The 23,784-nt window shown below is 30.5% G+C and overlaps 1 protein-coding gene across 2 annotated transcripts in view; it reads right to left on the bottom strand.

The window, feature by feature from the left end:
* Nucleotides 1-2,074: 2,074 nt before the first annotated feature.
* LOC135536666 (cytohesin-1) overlaps nucleotides 2,075-23,784 on the bottom strand; it is a 141,416-nt gene continuing 119,706 nt past the window's right edge. For both annotated transcript variants that reach the window (XM_064962918.1, XM_064962919.1), the window contains exon 13: nucleotides 2,075-2,650. In XM_064962918.1, the coding sequence (XP_064818990.1) occupies nucleotides 2,572-2,650 (79 nt within the window). In that variant the 3' untranslated portion in view covers nucleotides 2,075-2,571. The remainder of the gene's footprint in view (nucleotides 2,651-23,784) is intronic.

Genomic DNA, 23,784 nt, shown 5'->3' on the forward strand with positions numbered 1-23,784 from the left:
TCACCACTATGGAGCATAGTGGTACATTCCTGATCAGAGTAGTTCACCACTATGGAGCATAGTGGTACATTCCTGATCAGAGTAGTTCCACCACTATGGAGCATAATGGTACATTCCTGATCAGAGTAGTTCCACCACTATGGAGCATAGTGGTACATTCCTGATCAGAGTAGTTCACCACTATGGAGCATAGTGGTACATTCCTGATCAGAGTAGTTCACCACTATGGAGCATAGTGGTACATTCCTGATCAGAGTAGTTCACCACTATGGAGCATAGTGGTACATTCCTGATCAGAGTAGTTCACCACTATGGAGCATAGTGGTACATTCCTGATCAGAGTAGTTCACCACTATGGAGCATAATGGTACATTCCTGAACAACAGCTGTGTTTTGTCTCAATCAATCCAATCCAAACATTCCAGGGTGTTCCACATTAGTACATTTTTGTTCAATCAATCCAATCCAAACATTCAGGGTGTTCCAATTAACGGACAGTCCACTGCCCAGGCTTGGTTTGTCTTACAGGTATTATTACTGTATTCCTAGGTGTTTGTCTTACAGGTATTATTACTGTATTCCTAGGTGTTTGTCTTACAGGTATTATTACTGTATTCCTAGTACAGTAAAGGATGCAACAGCTATTTGAAATAAGTGAGAGAGCTATTCCAATGCTTTAGGATGGTGAGTGTGGGTTGAAGAAGGTGAAACCTGGATTGTTCTAGCATTTTATACTGTGTCTACAAATGAGGAAGGACATTTAAGAGTGCTCCTATGGGGTAAAAAGATAGGTGAGGGCATCTTTGTTGCATTTAAGAGGTAAAAATAACCAGCTCCACTTAGAAAGAGCATCTTTGTGAATTAGCTAACCAGCAGCATGATAGGACACATGTCATTGGGAGTGTCAGGTAGACAATGAATAGGAAATAGGATACTGGGAAAGGGGGTACCTAGTCAGTTGTACACCAGAAAATGTGATTATTGTCACATTATCTTGTCTGTATGTTACATTTACAGAAAGTGAGCGAGAGAAAGAGAGAGGATAAATATGAGAGGAAAAAGAGAGATGCGTGAAAGACAAGGAAAGAGAGAAGAGAAAAGAGGACAGAATAGAGGGACAGGGCAGATGAGGACAATAACTCAATTTCCAGACGCCTCAAATCTCTGTGAGCCCCTGAGTTGTGGCCCGTACTGACTGACAGATACACAGACACTCTCGCTGACAGACACTCTCGTCCCCTGAATGGACCTCCAAGTCCAACAGGAAATGAAGTGCGATAGCTGAGCCCTCGCCCATAATCCCACACAAAGACCATGTGCAAACCACTCATCAGGGAAGTGTACATTAGTGCACACAACGGAAAAGGAAAATGAACACATCTTATTGGACAAGTCAAGGTAGTCCCCACCTTTTTCAGTCCCCGTTCTTCCGTTTCGGTGCCTAATGAACACAACACTGTGTTTAACAACCGTGTGTTTTCACAACAAAGTTAGCACGTCTAAACTGCTGTGAAACAACTGGGGATACATATGAACAACAAAGAGTCAGGGGCAAACAGCTATGGAGGAATATAGCTGTCAAAGCTCAATTATTGTCACAGATTATGTGCATATAAACAGGCAAATGTAATGGCAAACATGTTCATTTAATTATGTCAATTTTAAAAAGTGATTGTAAATGAAGTCTTCCTTCAGGTACTGAGTGAGTTTGGACAGAGTCTAAGTGTATCCTGATACAGACCGTTCCAGAGCCAAGTAACAATCTCCTGAGAGGCAACTTTGACAGAAAGACTTCAAAAAGTTTATTCTCGTTTCAAAAAAATCGTTGGTTGGCAATATAACCCATTCCCCCTCAGTCTTTCTAAAAACGTTATCAAAAACTAAAACTGAAACCCAAAAGCTCAAGATTCTGAGGGAAATATATACAGTAGTAAGCTCTACAAACACACGTTGCCCATCATATTAACGTATACAGAAAAGCATCTCACCTTTCCTTTTGAAAGCTAGTAAGAATATTTTGATTTTGGTTGGGATGCCACAACAACTCCATCAGACCTGCTGAGTTTAGATGAGGTGTGTGTGTGTGTGTGTGTGTGTGTGTGTGTGTGTGTGTGTGTGTGTGTGTGTGTGTGTGTGTGTGTGTGTGTGTGTGTGTGTGTGTGACTTCAGTGTACGACATTGGTGTGTGTGAGAGTATGGGTGTGTGTGCACATGTCTTTTTGAGGGAGGGGATCCATTTTACCCAGAAAGCGATAGACCCCTTTCTCCCAAAATACACACAGCAAAGAGTTTAGAGAGAGACGGAGAGCATTCAGCCACAGAGACCGGAGCAGGGGGAAGAGAAGGAGGGGGAGGCAGGACAGCATGCACCCTGTCCTGTTGGTCGGTCTGTGGAATCCCAAAGCTAGAGCCTATCCCAGAGAAATGCTGACCGAGGCAAGAGGCCCCAACCCCCAGTCTGCAGCCCCTGCTCCAACCCCATCCCCAGGCCTGAAAACACAAGTCTCAGGGTCTCAGCAGGATGGGTCCAAACTCTCTCAACGGGGGGAAGAGGAGGAGTCCTGAGCAGCTCTAGTGTCTCTTCATGGAGGAGACCTTCTTCTTGCGGGTGGCCAGCATCTCATAGAAGGGATCCCTGCTGATGGCAGCTCTGTGAGGGTGGGGGTAGAAGGGGGGTAGTCAGTATACTCCCCTGGTGGGATAACCTAGTTTATTATCAATGTGTATGGTGGAAAGGAACAGAGGTCAAAAGGAAGCTACAAGTATTTTAGGATTACACATGAAATGAATAGAGTATTTTAGGATTACACATGAAATGAAGAGAGTATTTTAGGATTACACATGAAATGAAGAGAGTATTTTAGGATTACACATGAAATGAAGAGAGTATTTTAGGATTACACATGAAATGAAGAGAGTATTTTAGGATTACACATGAAATGAAGAGAGTATTTTAGGATTACACATGAAATGAAGAGAGTATTTTAGGATTACACATGCAATGAAGAGAGTATTTTAGGATTACACATGAAATGAAGAGAGTATTTTAGGATTACACATGAAATGAAGAGAGTATTTTAGGATTACACATGAAATGAAGAGAGTATTTTAGGATTACACATGAAATGAAGAGAGTATTTTAGGATTACACATGAAATTGAGTATTTTAGGATTACACATGAAATTGAGTATTTTAGGATTACACATGAAATTGAGTATTTTAGGATTACACATGAAATGAAGAGAGTATTTTAGGATTACACATGAAATGAAGAGAGTATTTTAGGATTACACATGAAATGAAGAGAGTATTTTAGGATTACACATCAAATGAAGAGAGTATTTTAGGATTACACATGAAATTGAGTATTTTAGGATTACACATGAAATTGAGTATTTTAGGATTACACATGAAATTGAGTATTTTAGGATTACACATGAAATTGAGTATTTTAGGATTACACATGAAATTGAGTATTTTAGGATTACACATGAAATGAAGAGAGTATTTTAGGATTACACATGAAATGAAGAGAGTATTTTAGGATTACACATGAAATGAAGAGAGTATTTTAGGATTACACATGAAATGAAGAGAGTATTTTAGGATTACACATGAAATGAAGAGAGTATTTTAGGATTACACATGAAATGAAGAGAGTATTTTAGGATTACACATGAAATGAAGAGAGTATTTTAGGATTACACATGAAATGAAGAGAGTATTTTAGGATTACACATGAAATGAAGAGAGTATTTTAGGATTACACATGAAATGAAGAGAGTATTTTAGGATTACACATGAAATTGAGTATTTTAGGATTACACATGAAATTGAGTATTTTAGGATTACACATGAAATTGAGTATTTTAGGATTACACGTGAAATTGAGTATTTTAGGATTACACGTGAAATTGAGTATTTTAGGATTACACATGAAATGAAGAGAGTATTTTAGGATTACACATGAAATGAAGAGAGTATTTTAGGATTACACATGAAATGAAGAGAGTATTTTAGGATTACACATGAAATTGAGTATTTTAGGATTACACATGAAATTGAGTATTTTAGGATTACACATGAAATTGAGTATTTTAGGATTACACATGAAATTGAGTATTTTAGGATTACACATGAAATTGAGTATTTTAGGATTACACATGAAATGAAGAGAGTATTTTAGGATTACACATGAAATGAAGAGAGTATTTTAGGATTACACATGAAATTGGGTATTTTAGGATTACACATGAAATTGGGTATTTTAGGATTACACATGAAATTGAGTATTTTAGGATTACACATGAAATTGAGTATTTTAGGATTACACATGAAATTGAGTATTTTAGGATTACACATGAAATTGAGTATTTTAGGATTACACATGAAATGAAGAGAGTATTTTAGGATTACACATGAAATGAAGAGAGTATTTTAGGATTACACATGAAATGAAGAGAGTATTTTAGGGTTACACATGAAATGAAGAGAGTATTTTAGGATTACACATGAAATGAAGAGAGTATTTTAGGATTACACATGAAATGAAGAGAGTATTTTAGGATTACACATGAAATGAAGAGAGTATTTTAGGATTACACATGAAATGAAGAGAGTATTTTAGGATTACACATGAAATGAAGAGAGTATTTTAGGATTACACATGAAATGAAGAGAGTATTTTAGGATTACACATGAAATGAAGAGAGTATTTTAGGATTACACATGAAATGAAGAGAGTATTTTAGGATTACACATGAAATGAAGAGAGTATTTTAGGATTACACATGAAATGAAGAGAGTATTTTAGGATTACACATGAAATGAAGAGAGTATTTTAGGATTACACATGAAATGAAGAGAGTATTTTAGGATTACACATGCAATGAAGAGAGTATTTTAGGATTACACATGCAATGAAGAGAGTATTTTAGGATTACACATGAAATGAAGAGAGTATTTTAGGATTACACATCAAATGAAGAGAGTATTTTAGGATTACACATCAAATGAAGAGAGTATTTTAGGATTACACATGAAATGAAGAGAGTATTTTAGGATTACACATGAAATGAAGAGAGTATTTTAGGATTACACATGAAATGAAGAGAGTATTTTAGGATTACACATCAAATGAAGAGAGTATTTTAGGATTACACATGAAATTGAGTATTTTAGGATTACACATGAAATTGAGTATTTTAGGATTACACATGAAATGAAGAGAGTATTTTAGGATTACACATGAAATGAAGAGAGTATTTTAGGATTACACATGAAATGAAGAGAGTATTTTAGGGTTACACATGAAATGAAGAGAGTATTTTAGGATTACACATGAAATGAAGAGAGTATTTTAGGATTACACATGAAATGAAGAGAGTATTTTAGGATTACACATGAAATGAAGAGAGTATTTTAGGATTACACATGAAATGAAGAGAGTATTTTAGGATTACACATGAAATGAAGAGAGTATTTTAGGATTACACATGAAATGAAGAGAGTATTTTAGGATTACACATGCAATGAAGAGAGTATTTTAGGATTACACATGCAATGAAGAGAGTATTTTAGGATTACACATGAAATGAAGAGAGTATTTTAGGATTACACATGAAATGAAGAGAGTATTTTAGGATTACACATCAAATGAAGAGAGTATTTTAGGATTACACATGAAATGAAGAGAGTATTTTAGGATTACACATGAAATGAAGAGAGTATTTTAGGATTACACATGAAATGAAGAGAGTATTTTAGGATTACACATCAAATGAAGAGAGTATTTTAGGATTACACATCAAATGAAGAGAGTATTTTAGGATTACACATCAAATGAAGAGAGTATTTTAGGATTACACATCAAATGAAGAGAGTATTTTAGGATTACACATCAAATGAAGAGAGTATTTTAGGATTACACATCAAATGAAGAGAGTATTTTAGGATTACACATGAAATGAAGAGAGTATTTTAGGATTACACATGAAATGAAGAGAGTATTTTAGGATTACACATGAAATGAAGAGAGTATTTTAGGATTACACATGAAATGAAGAGAGTATTTTAGGATTACACATGAAATGAAGAGAGTATTTTAGGATTACACATGAAATGAAGAGAGTATTTTAGGATTACACATGAAATGAAGAGAGTATTTTAGGATTACACATGAAATGAAGAGAGTATTTTAGGATTACACATGAAATGGAGTATTTTAGGATTACACATGAAATGGAGTATTTTAGGATTACACATGAAATGAAGAGAGTATTTTAGGATTACACATGAAATGAAGAGAGTATTTTAGGATTACACATGAAATGAAGAGAGTATTTTAGGATTACACATGAAATGAAGAGAGTATTTTAGGATTACACATGAAATGAAGAGAGTATTTTAGGATTACACATGAAATGAAGAGAGTATTTTAGGATTACACATGAAATGAAGAGAGTATTTTAGGATTACACATGAAATGAAGAGAGTATTTTAGGATTACACATGAAATGAAGAGAGTATTTTAGGATTACACATGAAATGAAGAGAGTATTTTAGGATTACACATGAAATGAAGAGAGTATTTTAGGATTACACATGAAATGAAGAGAGTATTTTAGGATTACACATGAAATGGAGTATTTTAGGATTACACATGAAATGGAGTATTTTAGGATTACACATGAAATGGAGTATTTTAGGATTACACATGAAATGGAGTATTTTAGGATTACACATGAAATGGAGTATTTTAGGATTACACATGAAATGAAGAGAGTATTTTAGGATTACACATGAAATGAAGAGAGTATTTTAGGATTACACATGAAATGAAGAGAGTATTTTAGGATTACACATCAAATGAAGAGAGTATTTTAGGATTACACATGAAATGAAGAGAGTATTTTAGGATTACACATGAAATGAAGAGAGTATTTTAGGATTACACATGAAATGAAGAGAGTATTTTAGGATTACACATGAAATTGAGTATTTTAGGATTACACATGAAATTGAGTATTTTAGGATTACACATGGAATTGAGTATTTTAGGATTACACATGAAATTGAGTATTTTAGGATTACACATGAAATTGAGTATTTTAGGATTACACATGAAATGAAGAGAGTATTTTAGGATTACACATGAAATGAAGAGAGTATTTTAGGATTACACATGAAATGAAGAGAGTATTTTAGGATTACACATGCAATGAAGAGAGTATTTTAGGATTACACATGAAATGAAGAGAGTATTTTAGGATTACACATGAAATGAAGAGAGTATTTTAGGATTACACATGAAATGAAGAGAGTATTTTAGGATTACACATGAAATGAAGAGAGTATTTTAGGATTACACATGAAATGAAGAGAGTATTTTAGGATTACACATGAAATGAAGAGAGTATTTTAGGATTACACATGAAATTGAGTATTTTAGGATTACACATGAAATTGAGTATTTTAGGATTACACATGAAATTGAGTATTTTAGGATTACACATGAAATTGAGTATTTTAGGATTACACATGAAATGAAGAGAGTATTTTAGGATTACACATGAAATGAAGAGAGTATTTTAGGATTACACATCAAATGAAGAGAGTATTTTAGGATTACACATCAAATGAAGAGAGTATTTTAGGATTACACATGAAATGAAGAGAGTATTTTAGGATTACACATGAAATGGAGTATTTTAGGATTACACATGAAATGGAGTATTTTAGGATTACACATGAAATGGAGTATTTTAGGATTACACATGAAATGGAGTATTTTAGGATTACACATGAAATGAAGAGAGTATTTTAGGATTACACATGAAATGAAGAGAGTATTTTAGGATTACACATGAAATGAAGAGAGTATTTTAGGATTACACATGAAATGAAGAGAGTATTTTAGGATTACACATGAAATGAAGAGAGTATTTTAGGATTACACATGAAATGAAGAGAGTATTTTAGGATTACACATGAAATGAAGAGAGTATTTTAGGATTACACATGAAATGAAGAGAGTATTTTAGGATTACACATGAAATGAGAGTATTTTAGGATTACACATGAAATTGAGTATTTTAGGATTACACATGAAATGAAGAGAGTATTTTAGGATTACACATGAAATGAAGAGAGTATTTTAGGATTACACATGAAATTGAGTATTTTAGGATTACACATGAAATGAAGAGAGTATTTTAGGATTACACATGAAATGAAGAGAGTATTTTAGGATTACACATGAAATAAGAGAGTATTTTAGGATTACACATGAAATGAAGAGAGTATTTTAGGATTACACATGAAATGAAGAGAGTATTTTAGGATTACACATGAAATGAAGAGAGTATTTTAGGATTACACATGAAATGAAGAGAGTATTTTAGGATTACACATGAAATGAAGAAGTATTTTAGGATTACACATGAAATGAAGAGAGTATTTTAGGATTACACATGAAATGAAGAGAGTATTTTAGGATTACACATGAAATGAAGAGAGTATTTTAGGATTACACATGAAATGAAGAGAGTATTTTAGGATTACACATGAAATGAAGAGAGTATTTTAGGATTACACATCAAATGAAGAGAGTATTTTAGGATTACACATCAAATGAAGAGAGTATTTTAGGATTACACATGAAATGAAGAGAGTATTTTAGGATTACACATGAAATGAAGAGAGTATTTTAGGATTACACATGAAATGAAGAGAGTATTTTAGGATTACACATGAAATGAAGAGAGTATTTTAGGATTACACATGAAATGAAGAGAGTATTTTAGGATTACACATCAAATGAAGAGAGTATTTTAGGATTACACATCAAATGAAGAGAGTATTTTAGGATTACACATGAAATGAAGAGAGTATTTTAGGATTACACATGAAATGAAGAGAGTATTTTAGGATTACACATGAAATGAAGAGAGTATTTTAGGATTACACATGAAATGAAGAGAGTATTTTAGGATTACACATGAAATGAAGAGAGTATTTTAGGATTACACATGAAATGAAGAGAGTATTTTAGGATTACACATGAAATGAAGAGAGTATTTTAGGATTACACATGAAATGAAGAGAGTATTTTAGGATTACACATGAAATGAAGAGAGTATTTTAGGATTACACATGAAATTGAGTATTTTAGGATTACACATGAAATGGAGTATTTTAGGATTACACATGAAATGAAGAGAGTATTTTAGGATTACACATGAAATGAAGAGAGTATTTTAGGATTACACATGAAATGAAGAGAGTATTTTAGGATTACACATGAAATGAAGAGAGTATTTTAGGATTACACATGAAATGAAGAGAGTATTTTAGGATTACATCAAATGAAGAGAGTATTTTAGGATTACACATGAAATGAAGAGAGTATTTTAGGATTACACATCAAATGAAGAGAGTATTTTAGGATTACACATCAAATGAAGAGAGTATTTTAGGATTACACATCAAATGAAGAGAGTATTTTAGGATTACACATCAAATGAAGAGAGTATTTTAGGATTACACATCAAATGAAGAGAGTATTTTAGGATTACACATCAAATGAAGAGAGTATTTTAGGATTACACATCAAATGAAGAGAGTATTTTAGGATTACACATCAAATGAAGAGAGTATTTTAGGATTACACATCAAATGAAGAGAGTATTTTAGGATTACACATCAAATGAAGATAGTATTTTAGGATTACACATCAAATGAAGAGAGTATTTTAGGATTACACATCAAATGAAGAGAGTATTTTAGGATTACACATGAAATGAAGAGAGTATTTTAGGATTACACATGAAATGAAGAGAGTATTTTAGGATTACACATGAAATGAAGAGAGTATTTTAGGATTACACATGAAATGAAGAGAGTATTTTAGGATTACACATCAAATGAAGAGAGTATTTTAGGATTACACATCAAATGAAGAGAGTATTTTAGGATTACACATGAAATGTATTTTAGGATTACACATGAAATTGAGTATTTTAGGATTACACATGAAATGGAGTATTTTAGGATTACACATGAAATGGAGTATTTTAGGATTACACATGAAATGAAGAGAGTATTTTAGGATTACACATGAAATGAAGAGAGTATTTTAGGATTACACATGAAATGAAGAGAGTATTTTAGGATTACACATGAAATGAAGAGAGTATTTTAGGATTACACATGAAATGAAGAAGAGTATTTTAGGATTACACATGAAATGAAGAGAGTATTTTAGGATTACACATGAAATGAAGAGAGTATTTTAGGATTACACATGAAATGAAGAGAGTATTTTAGGATTACACATGAAATGAAGAGAGTATTTTAGGATTACACATGAAATGAAGAGAGTATTTTAGGATTACACATGAAATGAAGAGAGTATTTTAGGATTACACATCAAATGAAGAGAGTATTTTAGGATTACACATGAAATGAAGAGAGTATTTTAGGATTACACATGAAATTAAGAGAGTATTTTAGGATTACACATCAAATGAAGAGAGTATTTTAGGATTACACATCAAATGAAGAGAGTATTTTAGGATTACACATCAAATGAAGAGAGTATTTTAGGATTACACATGAAATGAAGAGAGTATTTTAGGATTACACATCAAATGAAGAGAGTATTTTAGGATTACACATCAAATGAAGAGAGTATTTTAGGATTACACATCAAATGAAGAGAGTATTTTAGGATTACACATCAAATGAAGAGAGTATTTTAGGATTACACATCAAATGAAGAAGTATTTTAGGATTACACATCAAATGTCGAGAGTATTTTAGGATTACACATGAAATGAAGAGAGTATTTTAGGATTACACATGAAATGAAGAGAGTATTTTAGGATTACACATGAAATGAAGAGAGTATTTTAGGATTACACATCAAATGAAGAGAGTATTTTAGGATTACACATCAAATGAAGAGAGTATTTTAGGATTACACATGAAATTGAGTATTTTAGGATTACACATGAAATGGAGTATTTTAGGATTACACATGAAATGGAGTATTTTAGGATTACACATGAAATGAAGAGAGTATTTTAGGATTACACATGAAATGAAGAGAGTATTTTAGGATTACACATGAAATGAAGAGAGTATTTTAGGATTACACATGAAATGAAGAGAGTATTTTAGGATTACACATGAAATGAAGAGAGTATTTTAGGATTACACATGAAATGAAGAGAGTATTTTAGGATTACACATGAAATGAAGAGAGTATTTTAGGATTACACATGAAATTGAGTATTTTAGGATTACACATGAAATTTAGTATTTTAGGATTACACATGAAATGGAGTATTTTAGGATTACACATGAAATTAGTATTTTAGGATTACACATGAAATTTTAGGATTACACATGAAATGGAGTATTTTAGGATTACACATGAAATGAAGAGAGTATTTTAGGATTACACATGAAATGAAGAGAGTATTTTAGGATTACACATGAAATTGAGTATTTTAGGATTACACATGAAATGAAGAGAGTATTTTAGGATTACACATGAAATGAAGAGAGTATTTTAGGATTACACATGAAATGAAGAGAGTATTTTAGGATTACACATGAAATGAAGAGAGTATTTTAGGATTACACATGAAATGAAGAGAGTATTTTAGGATTACACATGAAATGAAGAGAGTATTTTAGGATTACACATGAAATGAAGAGAGTATTTTAGGATTACACATGAAATGAAGAGAGTATTTTAGGATTACACATGAAATGAAGAGAGTATTTTAGGATTACACATGAAATTGAGTATTTTAGGATTACACATGAAATGGAGTATTTTAGGATTACACATGAAATGGAGTATTTTAGGATTACACATGAAATGAAGAGAGTATTTTAGGATTACACATGAAATGAAGAGAGTATTTTAGGATTACACATGAAATGAAGAGAGTATTTTAGGATTACACATGAAATGAAGAGAGTATTTTAGGATTACACATCAAATGAAGAGAGTATTTTAGGATTACACATGAAATGAAGAAATTTTGAATGAAATGGAGTATTTTAGGATTACACATGAAATGAAGAGAGTATTTTAGGATTACACATGAAATGAAGAGAGTATTTTAGGATTACACATGAAATGAAGAGAGTATTTTAGGATTACACATGAAATGAAGAGAGTATTTTAGGATTACACATGAAATGAAGAGAGTATTTTAGGATTACACATGAAATGAAGAGAGTATTTTAGGATTACACATGAAATGAAGAGAGTATTTTAGGATTACACATGAAATTGAGTATTTTAGGATTACACATGAAATGAAGAGAGTATTTTAGGATTACACATGAAATGAAGAGAGTATTTTAGGATTACACATCAAATGAAGAGAGTATTTTAGGATTAACATGAAATGAAGAGAGTATTTTAGGATTACACATGAAATGAAGAGAGTATTTTAGGATTACACATGAAATTAAGAGAGTATTTTAGGATTACACATCAAATGAAGAGAGTATTTTAGGATTACACATGAAATGAAGAGAGTATTTTAGGATTACACATGAAATGAAGAGAGTATTTTAGGATTACACATGAAATGAAGAGAGTATTTTAGGATTACACATGAAATGAAGAGAGTATTTTAGGATTACACATGAAATGAAGAGAGTATTTTAGGATTACACATGAAATGAAGAGAGTATTTTAGGATTACACATGAAATGAAGAGAGTATTTTAGGATTACACATGAAATGAAGAGAGTATTTTAGGATTACACATGAAATGAAGAGAGTATTTTAGGATTACACATCAAATGAAGAGAGTATTTTAGGATTACACATCAAATGAAGAGAGTATTTTAGGATTACACATCAAATGAAGAGAGTATTTTAGGATTACACATGAAATGAAGAGAGTATTTTAGGATTACACATGAAATGAAGAGAGTATTTTAGGATTACACATGAAATGAAGAGAGTATTTTAGGATTACACATGAAATGAAGAGAGTATTTTAGGATTACACATGAAATGAAGAGAGTATTTTAGGATTACACATGAAATGAAGAGAGTATTTTAGGATTACACATGAAATGAAGAGAGTATTTTAGGATTACACATTGAAGAGAGTATTTTAGGATTACACATGAAATGGAGTATTTTAGGATTACACATGAAATGGAGTATTTTAGGATTACACATGAAATGGAGTATTTTAGGATTACACATGAAATGAAGAGAGTATTTTAGGATTACACATGAAATGAAGAGAGTATTTTAGGATTACACATGAAATGAAGAGAGTATTTTAGGATTACACATGAAATGAAGAGAGTATTTTAGGATTACACATCAAATGAAGAGAGTATTTTAGGATTACACATGAAATGAAGAGAGTATTTTAGGATTACACATGAAATGAAGAGAGTATTTTAGGATTACACATCAAATGAAGAGAGTATTTTAGGATTACACATCAAATGAAGAGAGTATTTTAGGATTACACATGAAATGAAGAGAGTATTTTAGGATTACACATGAAATGAAGAGAGTATTTTAGGATTACACATCAAATGAAGAGAGTATTTTAGGATTACACATGAAATGAAGAGAGTATTTTAGGATTACACATGAAATTAAGAGAGTATTTTAGGATTACACATCAAATGAAGAGAGTATTTTAGGATTACACATCAAATGAAGAGAGTATTTTAGGATTACACATCAAATGAAGAGAGTATTTTAGGATTACACATCAAATGAAGAAGTATTTTAGGATTACACATCAAATGAAGAGAGTATTTTAGGATTACACATCAAATGAAGAGAGTATTTTAGGATTACACATCAAATGAAGAGAGTATTTTAGGATTACACATCAAATGAAGAGAGTATTTTAGGATTACACATCAAATGAAGAGAGTATTTTAGGATTACACATCAAATGTCGATAGTATTTTAGGATTACACATCAAATGAAGAGAGTATTTTAGGATTACACATCAAATGAAGAGAGTATTTTAGGATTACACATGAAATGAAGAGAGTATTTTAGGATTACACATGAAATGAAGAGAGTATTTTAGGATTACACATGAAATGAAGAGAGTATTTTAGGATTACACATGAAATGAAGAGAGTATTTTAGGATTACACATCAAATGAAGAGAGTATTTTAGGATTACATCAAATGAAGAGAGTATTTTAGGATTACACATGAAATTGAGTATTTTAGGATTACACATGAAATGGAGTATTTTAGGATTACACATGAAATGGAGTATTTTAGGATTACACATGAAATGAAGAGAGTATTTTAGGATTACACATGAAATGAAGAGAGTATTTTAGGATTACACATGAAATGAAGAGAGTATTTTAGGATTACACATGAAATGAAGAGAGTATTTTAGGATTACACATGAAATGAAGAGAGTATTTTAGGATTACACATGAAATGAAGAGAGTATTTTAGGATTACACATGAAATGAAGAGAGTATTTTAGGATTAAACATGAAATTGAGTATTTTAGGATTACACATGAAATTTAGTATTTTAGGATTACACATGAAATGGAGTATTTTAGGATTACACATGAAATTGAGTATTTTAGGATTACACATGAAAAGTATTTTAGGATTACACATGAAATGGAGTATTTTAGGATTACACATGAAATGAAGAGAGTATTTTAGGATTACACATGAAATGAAGAGAGTATTTTAGGATTACACATGAAATGAAGAGAGTATTTTAGGATTACACATCAAATGAAGAGAGTATTTTAGGATTACACATCAAATGAAGAGAGTATTTTAGGATTACACATGAAATTGAGTATTTTAGGATTACACATGAAATTGAGTATTTTAGGATTACACATGAAATGAAGAGAGTATTTTAGGATTACACATGAAATGAAGAGAGTATTTTAGGATTACACATGAAATGAAGAGAGTATTTTAGGATTACACATGAAATGAAGAGAGTATTTTAGGATTACACATGAAATGAAGAGAGTATTTTAGGATTACACATGAAATGAAGAGAGTATTTTAGGATTACACATGAAATGAAGAGAGTATTTTAGGATTACACATGAAATGAAGAGAGTATTTTAGGATTACACATGAAATTGAGTATTTTAGGATTACACATGAAATTTAGTATTTTAGGATTACACATGAAATGGAGTATTTTAGGATTACACATGAAAAGTATTTTAGGATTACACATGAAATTGAGTATTTTAGGATTACACATGAAATGGAGTATTTTAGGATTACACATGAAATGAAGAGAGTATTTTAGGATTACACATGAAATGAAGAGAGTATTTTAGGATTACACATGAAATGAAGAGAGTATTTTAGGATTACACATCAAATGAAGAGAGTATTTTAGGATTACACATGAAATGAAGAGAGTATTTTAGGATTACACATCAAATGAAGAGAGTATTTTAGGATTACACATCAAATGAAGAGAGTATTTTAGGATTACACATCAAATGAAGAGAGTATTTTAGGATTACATCAAATGAAGAGAGTATTTTAGGATTACACATCAAATGAAGAGAGTATTTTAGGATTACACATGAAATGAAGAGAGTATTTTAGGATTACACATGAAATGAAGAGAGTATTTTAGGATTACACATGAAATGAAGAGAGTATTTTAGGATTACACATGAAATGAAGAGAGTATTTTAGGATTACACATGAAATGAAGAGAGTATTTTAGGATTACACATGAAATGAAGAGAGTATTTTAGGATTACACATGAAATTGAGTATTTTAGGATTACACATGAAATTGAGTATTTTAGGATTACACATGAAATTGAGTATTTTAGGATTACACATGAAATGGAGTATTTTAGGATTACACATGAAATGGAGTATTTTAGGATTACACATGAAATGGAGTATTTTAGGATTACACATGAAATTGAGTATTTTAGGATTACACATGAAATGAAGAGAGTATTTTAGGATTACACATCAAATGAAGAGAGTATTTTAGGATTACACATGAAATGAAGAGAGTATTTTAGGATTACACATGAAATGAAGAGAGTATTTTAGGATTACACATGAAATTAAGAGAGTATTTTAGGATTACACATCAAATGAAGAGAGTATTTTAGGATTACACATCAAATGAAGAGAGTATTTTAGGATTACACATGAAATGAAGAGAGTATTTTAGGATTACACATGAAATGAAGAGAGTATTTTAGGATTACACATGAAATGAAGAGAGTATTTTAGGATTACACATGAAATGAAGAGAGTATTTTAGGATTACACATGAAATGAAGAGAGTATTTTAGGATTACACATCAAATGAAGAGAGTATTTTAGGATTACACATCAAATGAAGAGAGTATTTTAGGATTACACATGAAATGAAGAGAGTATTTTAGGATTACACATCAAATGAAGAGAGTATTTTAGGATTACACATGAAATGAAGAGAGTATTTTAGGATTACACATCAAATGAAGAGAGTATTTTAGGATTACACATGAAATGAAGAGAGTATTTTAGGATTACACATGAAATGAAGAGAGTATTTTAGGATTACACATGAAATGAAGAGAGTATTTTAGGATTACACATGAAATGAAGAGAGTATTTTAGGATTACACATGAAATGAAGAGAGTATTTTAGGATTACACATGAAATGAAGAGAGTATTTTAGGATTACACATGAAATGAAGAGAGTATTTTAGGATTACACATGAAATGAAGAGAGTATTTTAGGATTACACATGAAATGGAGTATTTTAGGATTACACATGAAATGGAGTATTTTAGGATTACACATGAAATGGAGTATTTTAGGATTACACATGAAATGGAGTATTTTAGGATTACACATGAAATGGAGTATTTTAGGATTACACATGAAATGAAGAGAGTATTTTAGGATTACACATGAAATGAAGAGAGTATTTTAGGATTACACATGAAATGAAGAGAGTATTTTAGGATTACACATGAAATGAAGAGAGTATTTTAGGATTACACATGAAATTGAGTATTTTAGGATTACACATGAAATTGAGTATTTTAGGATTACACATGAAATTGAGTATTTTAGGATTACACATGAAATGGAGTATTTTAGGATTACACATGAAATGAAGAGAGTATTTTAGGATTACACATGAAATGAAGAGAGTATTTTAGGATTACACATGAAATGAAGAGAGTATTTTAGGATTACACATGAAATGAAGAGAGTATTTTAGGATTACACATGAAATGAAGAGAGTATTTTAGGATTACACATCAAATGAAGAGAGTATTTTAGGATTACACATGAAATGAAGAGAGTATTTTAGGATTACACATGAAATGAAGAGAGTATTTTAGGATTACACATGAAATGAAGAGAGTATTTTAGGATTACACATGAAATGAAGAGAGTATTTTAGGATTACACATGAAATGAAGAGAGTATTTTAGGATTACACATCAAATGAAGAGAGTATTTAGGATTACACATCAAATGAAGAGAGTATTTTAGGATTACACATCAAATGAAGAGAGTATTTTAGGATTACACATCAAATGAAGAGAGTATTTTAGGATTACACATGAAATGAAGAGAGTATTTTAGGATTACACATGAAATGAAGAGAGTATTTTAGGATTACACATGAAATGAAGAGAGTATTTTAGGATTACACATGAAATGAAGAGAGTATTTTAGGATTACACATGAAATGAAGAGAGTATTTTAGGATTACACATCAAATGAAGAGAGTATTTTAGGATTACACATGAAATGAAGAGAGTATTTTAGGATTACACATGAAATGAAGAGAGTATTTTAGGATTACACATGAAATGAAGAGAGTATTTTAGGATTACACATCAAATGAAGAGTATTTTAGGATTACACATGAAATGAAGAGAGTATTTTAGGATTACACATCAAATGAAGAGAGTATTTTAGGATTACACATGAAATGAAGAGAGTATTTTAGGATTACACATGAAATTGAGTATTTTAGGATTACACATGAAATTGAGTATTTTAGGATTACACATGAAATTGAGTATTTTAGGATTACACATGAAATTGAGTATTTTAGGATTACACATGAAATGGAGTATTTTAGGATTACACATGAAATGAAGAGAGTATTTTAGGATTACACATGAAATGAAGAGAGTATTTTAGGATTACACATGAAATGAAGAGAGTATTTTAGGATTACACATGAAATGAAGAGAGTATTTTAGGATTACACATGAAATGAAGAGAGTATTTTAGGATTACACATCAAATGAAGAGAGTATTTTAGGATTACACATGAAATGAAGAGAGTATTTTAGGATTACACATGAAATGAAGAGAGTATTTTAGGATTACACATGAAATTAAGAGAGTATTTTAGGATTACACATGAAATGAAGAGAGTATTTTAGGATTACACATGAAATGAAGAGAGTATTTTAGGATTACACATCAAATGAAGAGAGTATTTAGGATTACACATCAAATGAAGAGAGTATTTTAGGATTACACATCAAATGAAGAGAGTATTTTAGGATTACACATCAAATGAAGAGAGTATTTTAGGATTACACATGAAATGAAGAGAGTATTTTAGGATTACACATGAAATGAAGAGAGTATTTTAGGATTACACATGAAATGAAGAGAGTATTTTAGGATTACACATGAAATGAAGAGAGTATTTTAGGATTACACATGAAATGAAGAGAGTATTTTAGGATTACACATCAAATGAAGAGAGTATTTTAGGATTACACATGAAATGAAGAGAGTATTTTAGGATTACACATGAAATTAAGAGAGTATTTTAGGATTACACATCAAATGAAGAGAGTATTTTAGGATTACACATCAAATGAAGAGAGTATTTTAGGATTACACATCAAATGAAGAGAGTATTTTAGGATTACACATCAAATGAAGAGAGTATTTTAGGATTACACATCAAATGAAGAGAGTATTTTAGGATTACACATCAAATGAAGAGAGTATTTTAGGATTACACATCAAATGAAGAGAGTATTTTAGGATTACACATGAAATGAAGAGAGTATTTTAGGATTACACATGAAATGAAGAGAGTATTTTAGGATTACACATGAAATGAAGAGAGTATTTTAGGATTACACATGAAATGAAGAGAGTATTTTAGGATTACACATGAAATGAGAGTATTTTAGGATTACACATGAAATTGAGTATTTTAGGATTACACATGAAATGAGTATTTTAGGATTACACATGAAATTGAGTATTTTAGGATTACACATGAAATGAAGAGAGTATTTTAGGATTACACATGAAATGAAGAGAGTATTTTAGGATTACACATGAAATGAAGAGAGTATTTTAGGATTACACATGAAATGAAGAGAGTATTTTAGGATTACACATGAAATGAAGAGAGTATTTTAGGATTACACATCAAATGAAGAGAGTATTTTAGGATTACACATGAAATGAAGAGAGTATTTTAGGATTACACATGAAATGAAGAGAGTATTTTAGGATTACACATGAAATTAAGAGAGTATTTTAGGATTACACATGAAATGAAGAGAGTATTTTAGGATTACACATGAAATGAAGAGAGTATTTTAGGATTACACATCAAATGAAGAGAGTATATTAGGATTACACATCAAATGAAGAGAGTATTTTAGGATTACACATGAAATGAAGAGAGTATTTTAGGATTACACATCAAATGAAGAGAGTATTTTAGGATTACACATGAAATGAAGAGAGTATTTTAGGATTACACATGAAATGAAGAGAGTATTTTAGGATTACACATGAAATTAAGAGAGTATTTTAGGATTACACATCAAATGAAGAGAGTATTTTAGGATTACACATCAAATGAAGAGAGTATTTTAGGATTACACATGAAATGAAGAGAGTATTTTAGGATTACACATGAAATGAAGAGAGTATTTTAGGATTACACATGAAATGAAGAGAGTATTTTAGGATTACACATGAAATGAAGAGAGTATTTTAGGATTACACATGAAATGAAGAGAGTATTTTAGGATTACACATCAAATGAAGAGAGTATTTTAGGATTACACATCAAATGAAGAGAGTATTTTAGGATTACACATGAAATGAAGAGAGTATTTTAGGATTACACATCAAATGAAGAGAGTATTTTAGGATTACACATGAAATGAAGAGAGTATTTTAGGATTACACATGAAATGAAGAGAGTATTTTAGGATTACACATGAAATGAAGAGAGTATTTTAGGATTACACATGAAATGAAGAGAGTATTTTAGGATTACACATGAAATGAAGAGAGTATTTTAGGATTACACATGAAATGAAGAGAGTATTTTAGGATTACACATGAAATGAAGAGAGTATTTTAGGATTACACATGAAATGAAGAGAGTATTTTAGGATTACACATGAAATGAAGAGAGTATTTTAGGATTACACATGAAATGGAGTATTTTAGGATTACACATGAAATGGAGTATTTTAGGATTACACATGAAATGGAGTATTTTAGGATTACACATGAAATGGAGTATTTTAGGATTACACATGAAATGAAGAGAGTATTTTAGGATTACACATGAAATGAAGAGAGTATTTTAGGATTACACATGAAATGAAGAGAGTATTTTAGGATTACACATGAAATGAAGAGAGTATTTTAGGATTACACATGAAATTGAGTATTTTAGGATTACACATGAAATTGAGTATTTTAGGATTACACATGAAATTGAGTATTTTAGGATTACACATGAAATGGAGTATTTTAGGATTACACATGAAATGAAGAGAGTATTTTAGGATTACACATGAAATGAAGAGAGTATTTTAGGATTACACATGAAATGAAGAGAGTATTTTAGGATTACACATGAAATGAAGAGAGTATTTTAGGATTACACATGAAATGAAGAGAGTATTTTAGGATTACACATGAAATGAAGAGAGTATTTTAGGATTACACATCAAATGAAGAGAGTATTTTAGGATTACACATGAAATGAAGAGAGTATTTTAGGATTACACATGAAATGAAGAGAGTATTTTAGGATTACACATGAAATGAAGAGAGTATTTTAGGATTACACATGAAATGAAGAGAGTATTTTAGGATTACACATGAAATGAAGAGAGTATTTTAGGATTACACATCAAATGAAGAGAGTATATTAGGATTACACATCAAATGAAGAGAGTATTTTAGGATTACACATCAAATGAAGAGAGTATTTTAGGATTACACATCAAATGAAGAGAGTATTTTAGGATTACACATGAAATGAAGAGAGTATTTTAGGATTACACATGAAATGAAGAGAGTATTTTAGGATTACACATGAAATGAAGAGAGTATTTTAGGATTACACATGAAATGAAGAGAGTATTTTAGGATTACACATGAAATGAAGAGAGTATTTTAGGATTACACATCAAATGAAGAGAGTATTTTAGGATTACACATGAAATGAAGAGAGTATTTTAGGATTACACATGAAATGAAGAGAGTATTTTAGGATTACACATGAAATGAAGAGAGTATTTTAGGATTACACATCAAATGAAGAGTATTTTAGGATTACACATGAAATGAAGAGAGTATTTTAGGATTACACATCAAATGAAGAGAGTATTTTAGGATTACACATGAAATGAAGAGAGTATTTTAGGATTACACATGAAATTGAGTATTTTAGGATTACACATGAAATTGAGTATTTTAGGATTACACATGAAATTGAGTATTTTAGGATTACACATGAAATGGAGTATTTTAGGATTACACATGAAATGGAGTATTTTAGGATTACACATGAAATGAAGAGAGTATTTTAGGATTACACATGAAATGAAGAGAGTATTTTAGGATTACACATGAAATGAAGAGAGTATTTTAGGATTACACATGAAATGAAGAGAGTATTTTAGGATTACACATGAAATGAAGAGAGTATTTTAGGATTACACATCAAATGAAGAGAGTATTTTAGGATTACACATGAAATGAAGAGAGTATTTTAGGATTACACATGAAATGAAGAGAGTATTTTAGGATTACACATGAAATTAAGAGAGTATTTTAGGATTACACATGAAATGAAGAGAGTATTTTAGGATTACACATGAAATGAAGAGAGTATTTTAGGATTACACATCAAATGAAGAGAGTATATTAGGATTACACATCAAATGAAGAGAGTATTTTAGGATTACACATCAAATGAAGAGAGTATTTTAGGATTACACATCAAATGAAGAGAGTATTTTAGGATTACACATGAAATGAAGAGAGTATTTTAGGATTACACATGAAATGAAGAGAGTATTTTAGGATTACACATGAAATGAAGAGAGTATTTTAGGATTACACATGAAATGAAGAGAGTATTTTAGGATTACACATGAAATGAAGAGAGTATTTTAGGATTACACATCAAATGAAGAGAGTATTTTAGGATTACACATGAAATGAAGAGAGTATTTTAGGATTACACATGAAATTAAGAGAGTATTTTAGGATTACACATCAAATGAAGAGAGTATTTTAGGATTACACATCAAATGAAGAGAGTATTTTAGGATTACACATCAAATGAAGAGAGTATTTTAGGATTACACATCAAATGAAGAGAGTATTTTAGGATTACACATCAAATGAAGAGAGTATTTTAGGATTACACATCAAATGAAGAGAGTATTTTAGGATTACACATCAAATGAAGAGAGTATTTTAGGATTACACATGAAATGAAGAGAGTATTTTAGGATTACACATGAAATGAAGAGAGTATTTTAGGATTACACATGAAATGAAGAGAGTATTTTAGGATTACACATGAAATGAAGAGAGTATTTTAGGATTACACATGAAATGAAGAGAGTATTTTAGGATTACACATGAAATTGAGTATTTTAGGATTACACATGAAATTGAGTATTTTAGGATTACACATGAAATTGAGTATTTTAGGATTACACATGAAATGAAGAGAGTATTTTAGGATTACACATGAAATGAAGAGAGTATTTTAGGATTACACATGAAATGAAGAGAGTATTTTAGGATTACACATGAAATGAAGAGAGTATTTTAGGATTACACATGAAATGAAGAGAGTATTTTAGGATTACACATCAAATGAAGAGAGTATTTTAGGATTACACATGAAATGAAGAGAGTATTTTAGGATTACACATGAAATGAAGAGAGTATTTTAGGATTACACATGAAATTAAGAGAGTATTTTAGGATTACACATGAAATGAAGAGAGTATTTTAGGATTACACATGAAATGAAGAGAGTATTTTAGGATTACACATCAAATGAAGAGAGTATATTAGGATTACACATCAAATGAAGAGAGTATTTTAGGATTACACATCAAATGAAGAGAGTATTTTAGGATTACACATCAAATGAAGAGAGTATTTTAGGATTACACATGAAATGAAGAGAGTATTTTAGGATTACACATGAAATGAAGAGAGTATTTTAGGATTACACATGAAATGAAGAGAGTATTTTAGGATTACACATGAAATGAAGAGAGTATTTTAGGATTACACATGAAATGAAGAGAGTATTTTAGGATTACACATCAAATGAAGAGAGTATTTTAGGATTACACATGAAATGAAGAGAGTATTTTAGGATTACACATGAAATGAAGAGAGTATTTTAGGATTACACATGAAATGAAGAGAGTATTTTAGGATTACAC

This window comes from Oncorhynchus masou, unplaced genomic scaffold, assembly GCF_036934945.1.
Source record: "Oncorhynchus masou masou isolate Uvic2021 unplaced genomic scaffold, UVic_Omas_1.1 unplaced_scaffold_648, whole genome shotgun sequence".
In the NCBI taxonomy this organism is placed as follows: Eukaryota; Metazoa; Chordata; class Actinopteri; order Salmoniformes; family Salmonidae; genus Oncorhynchus; species Oncorhynchus masou.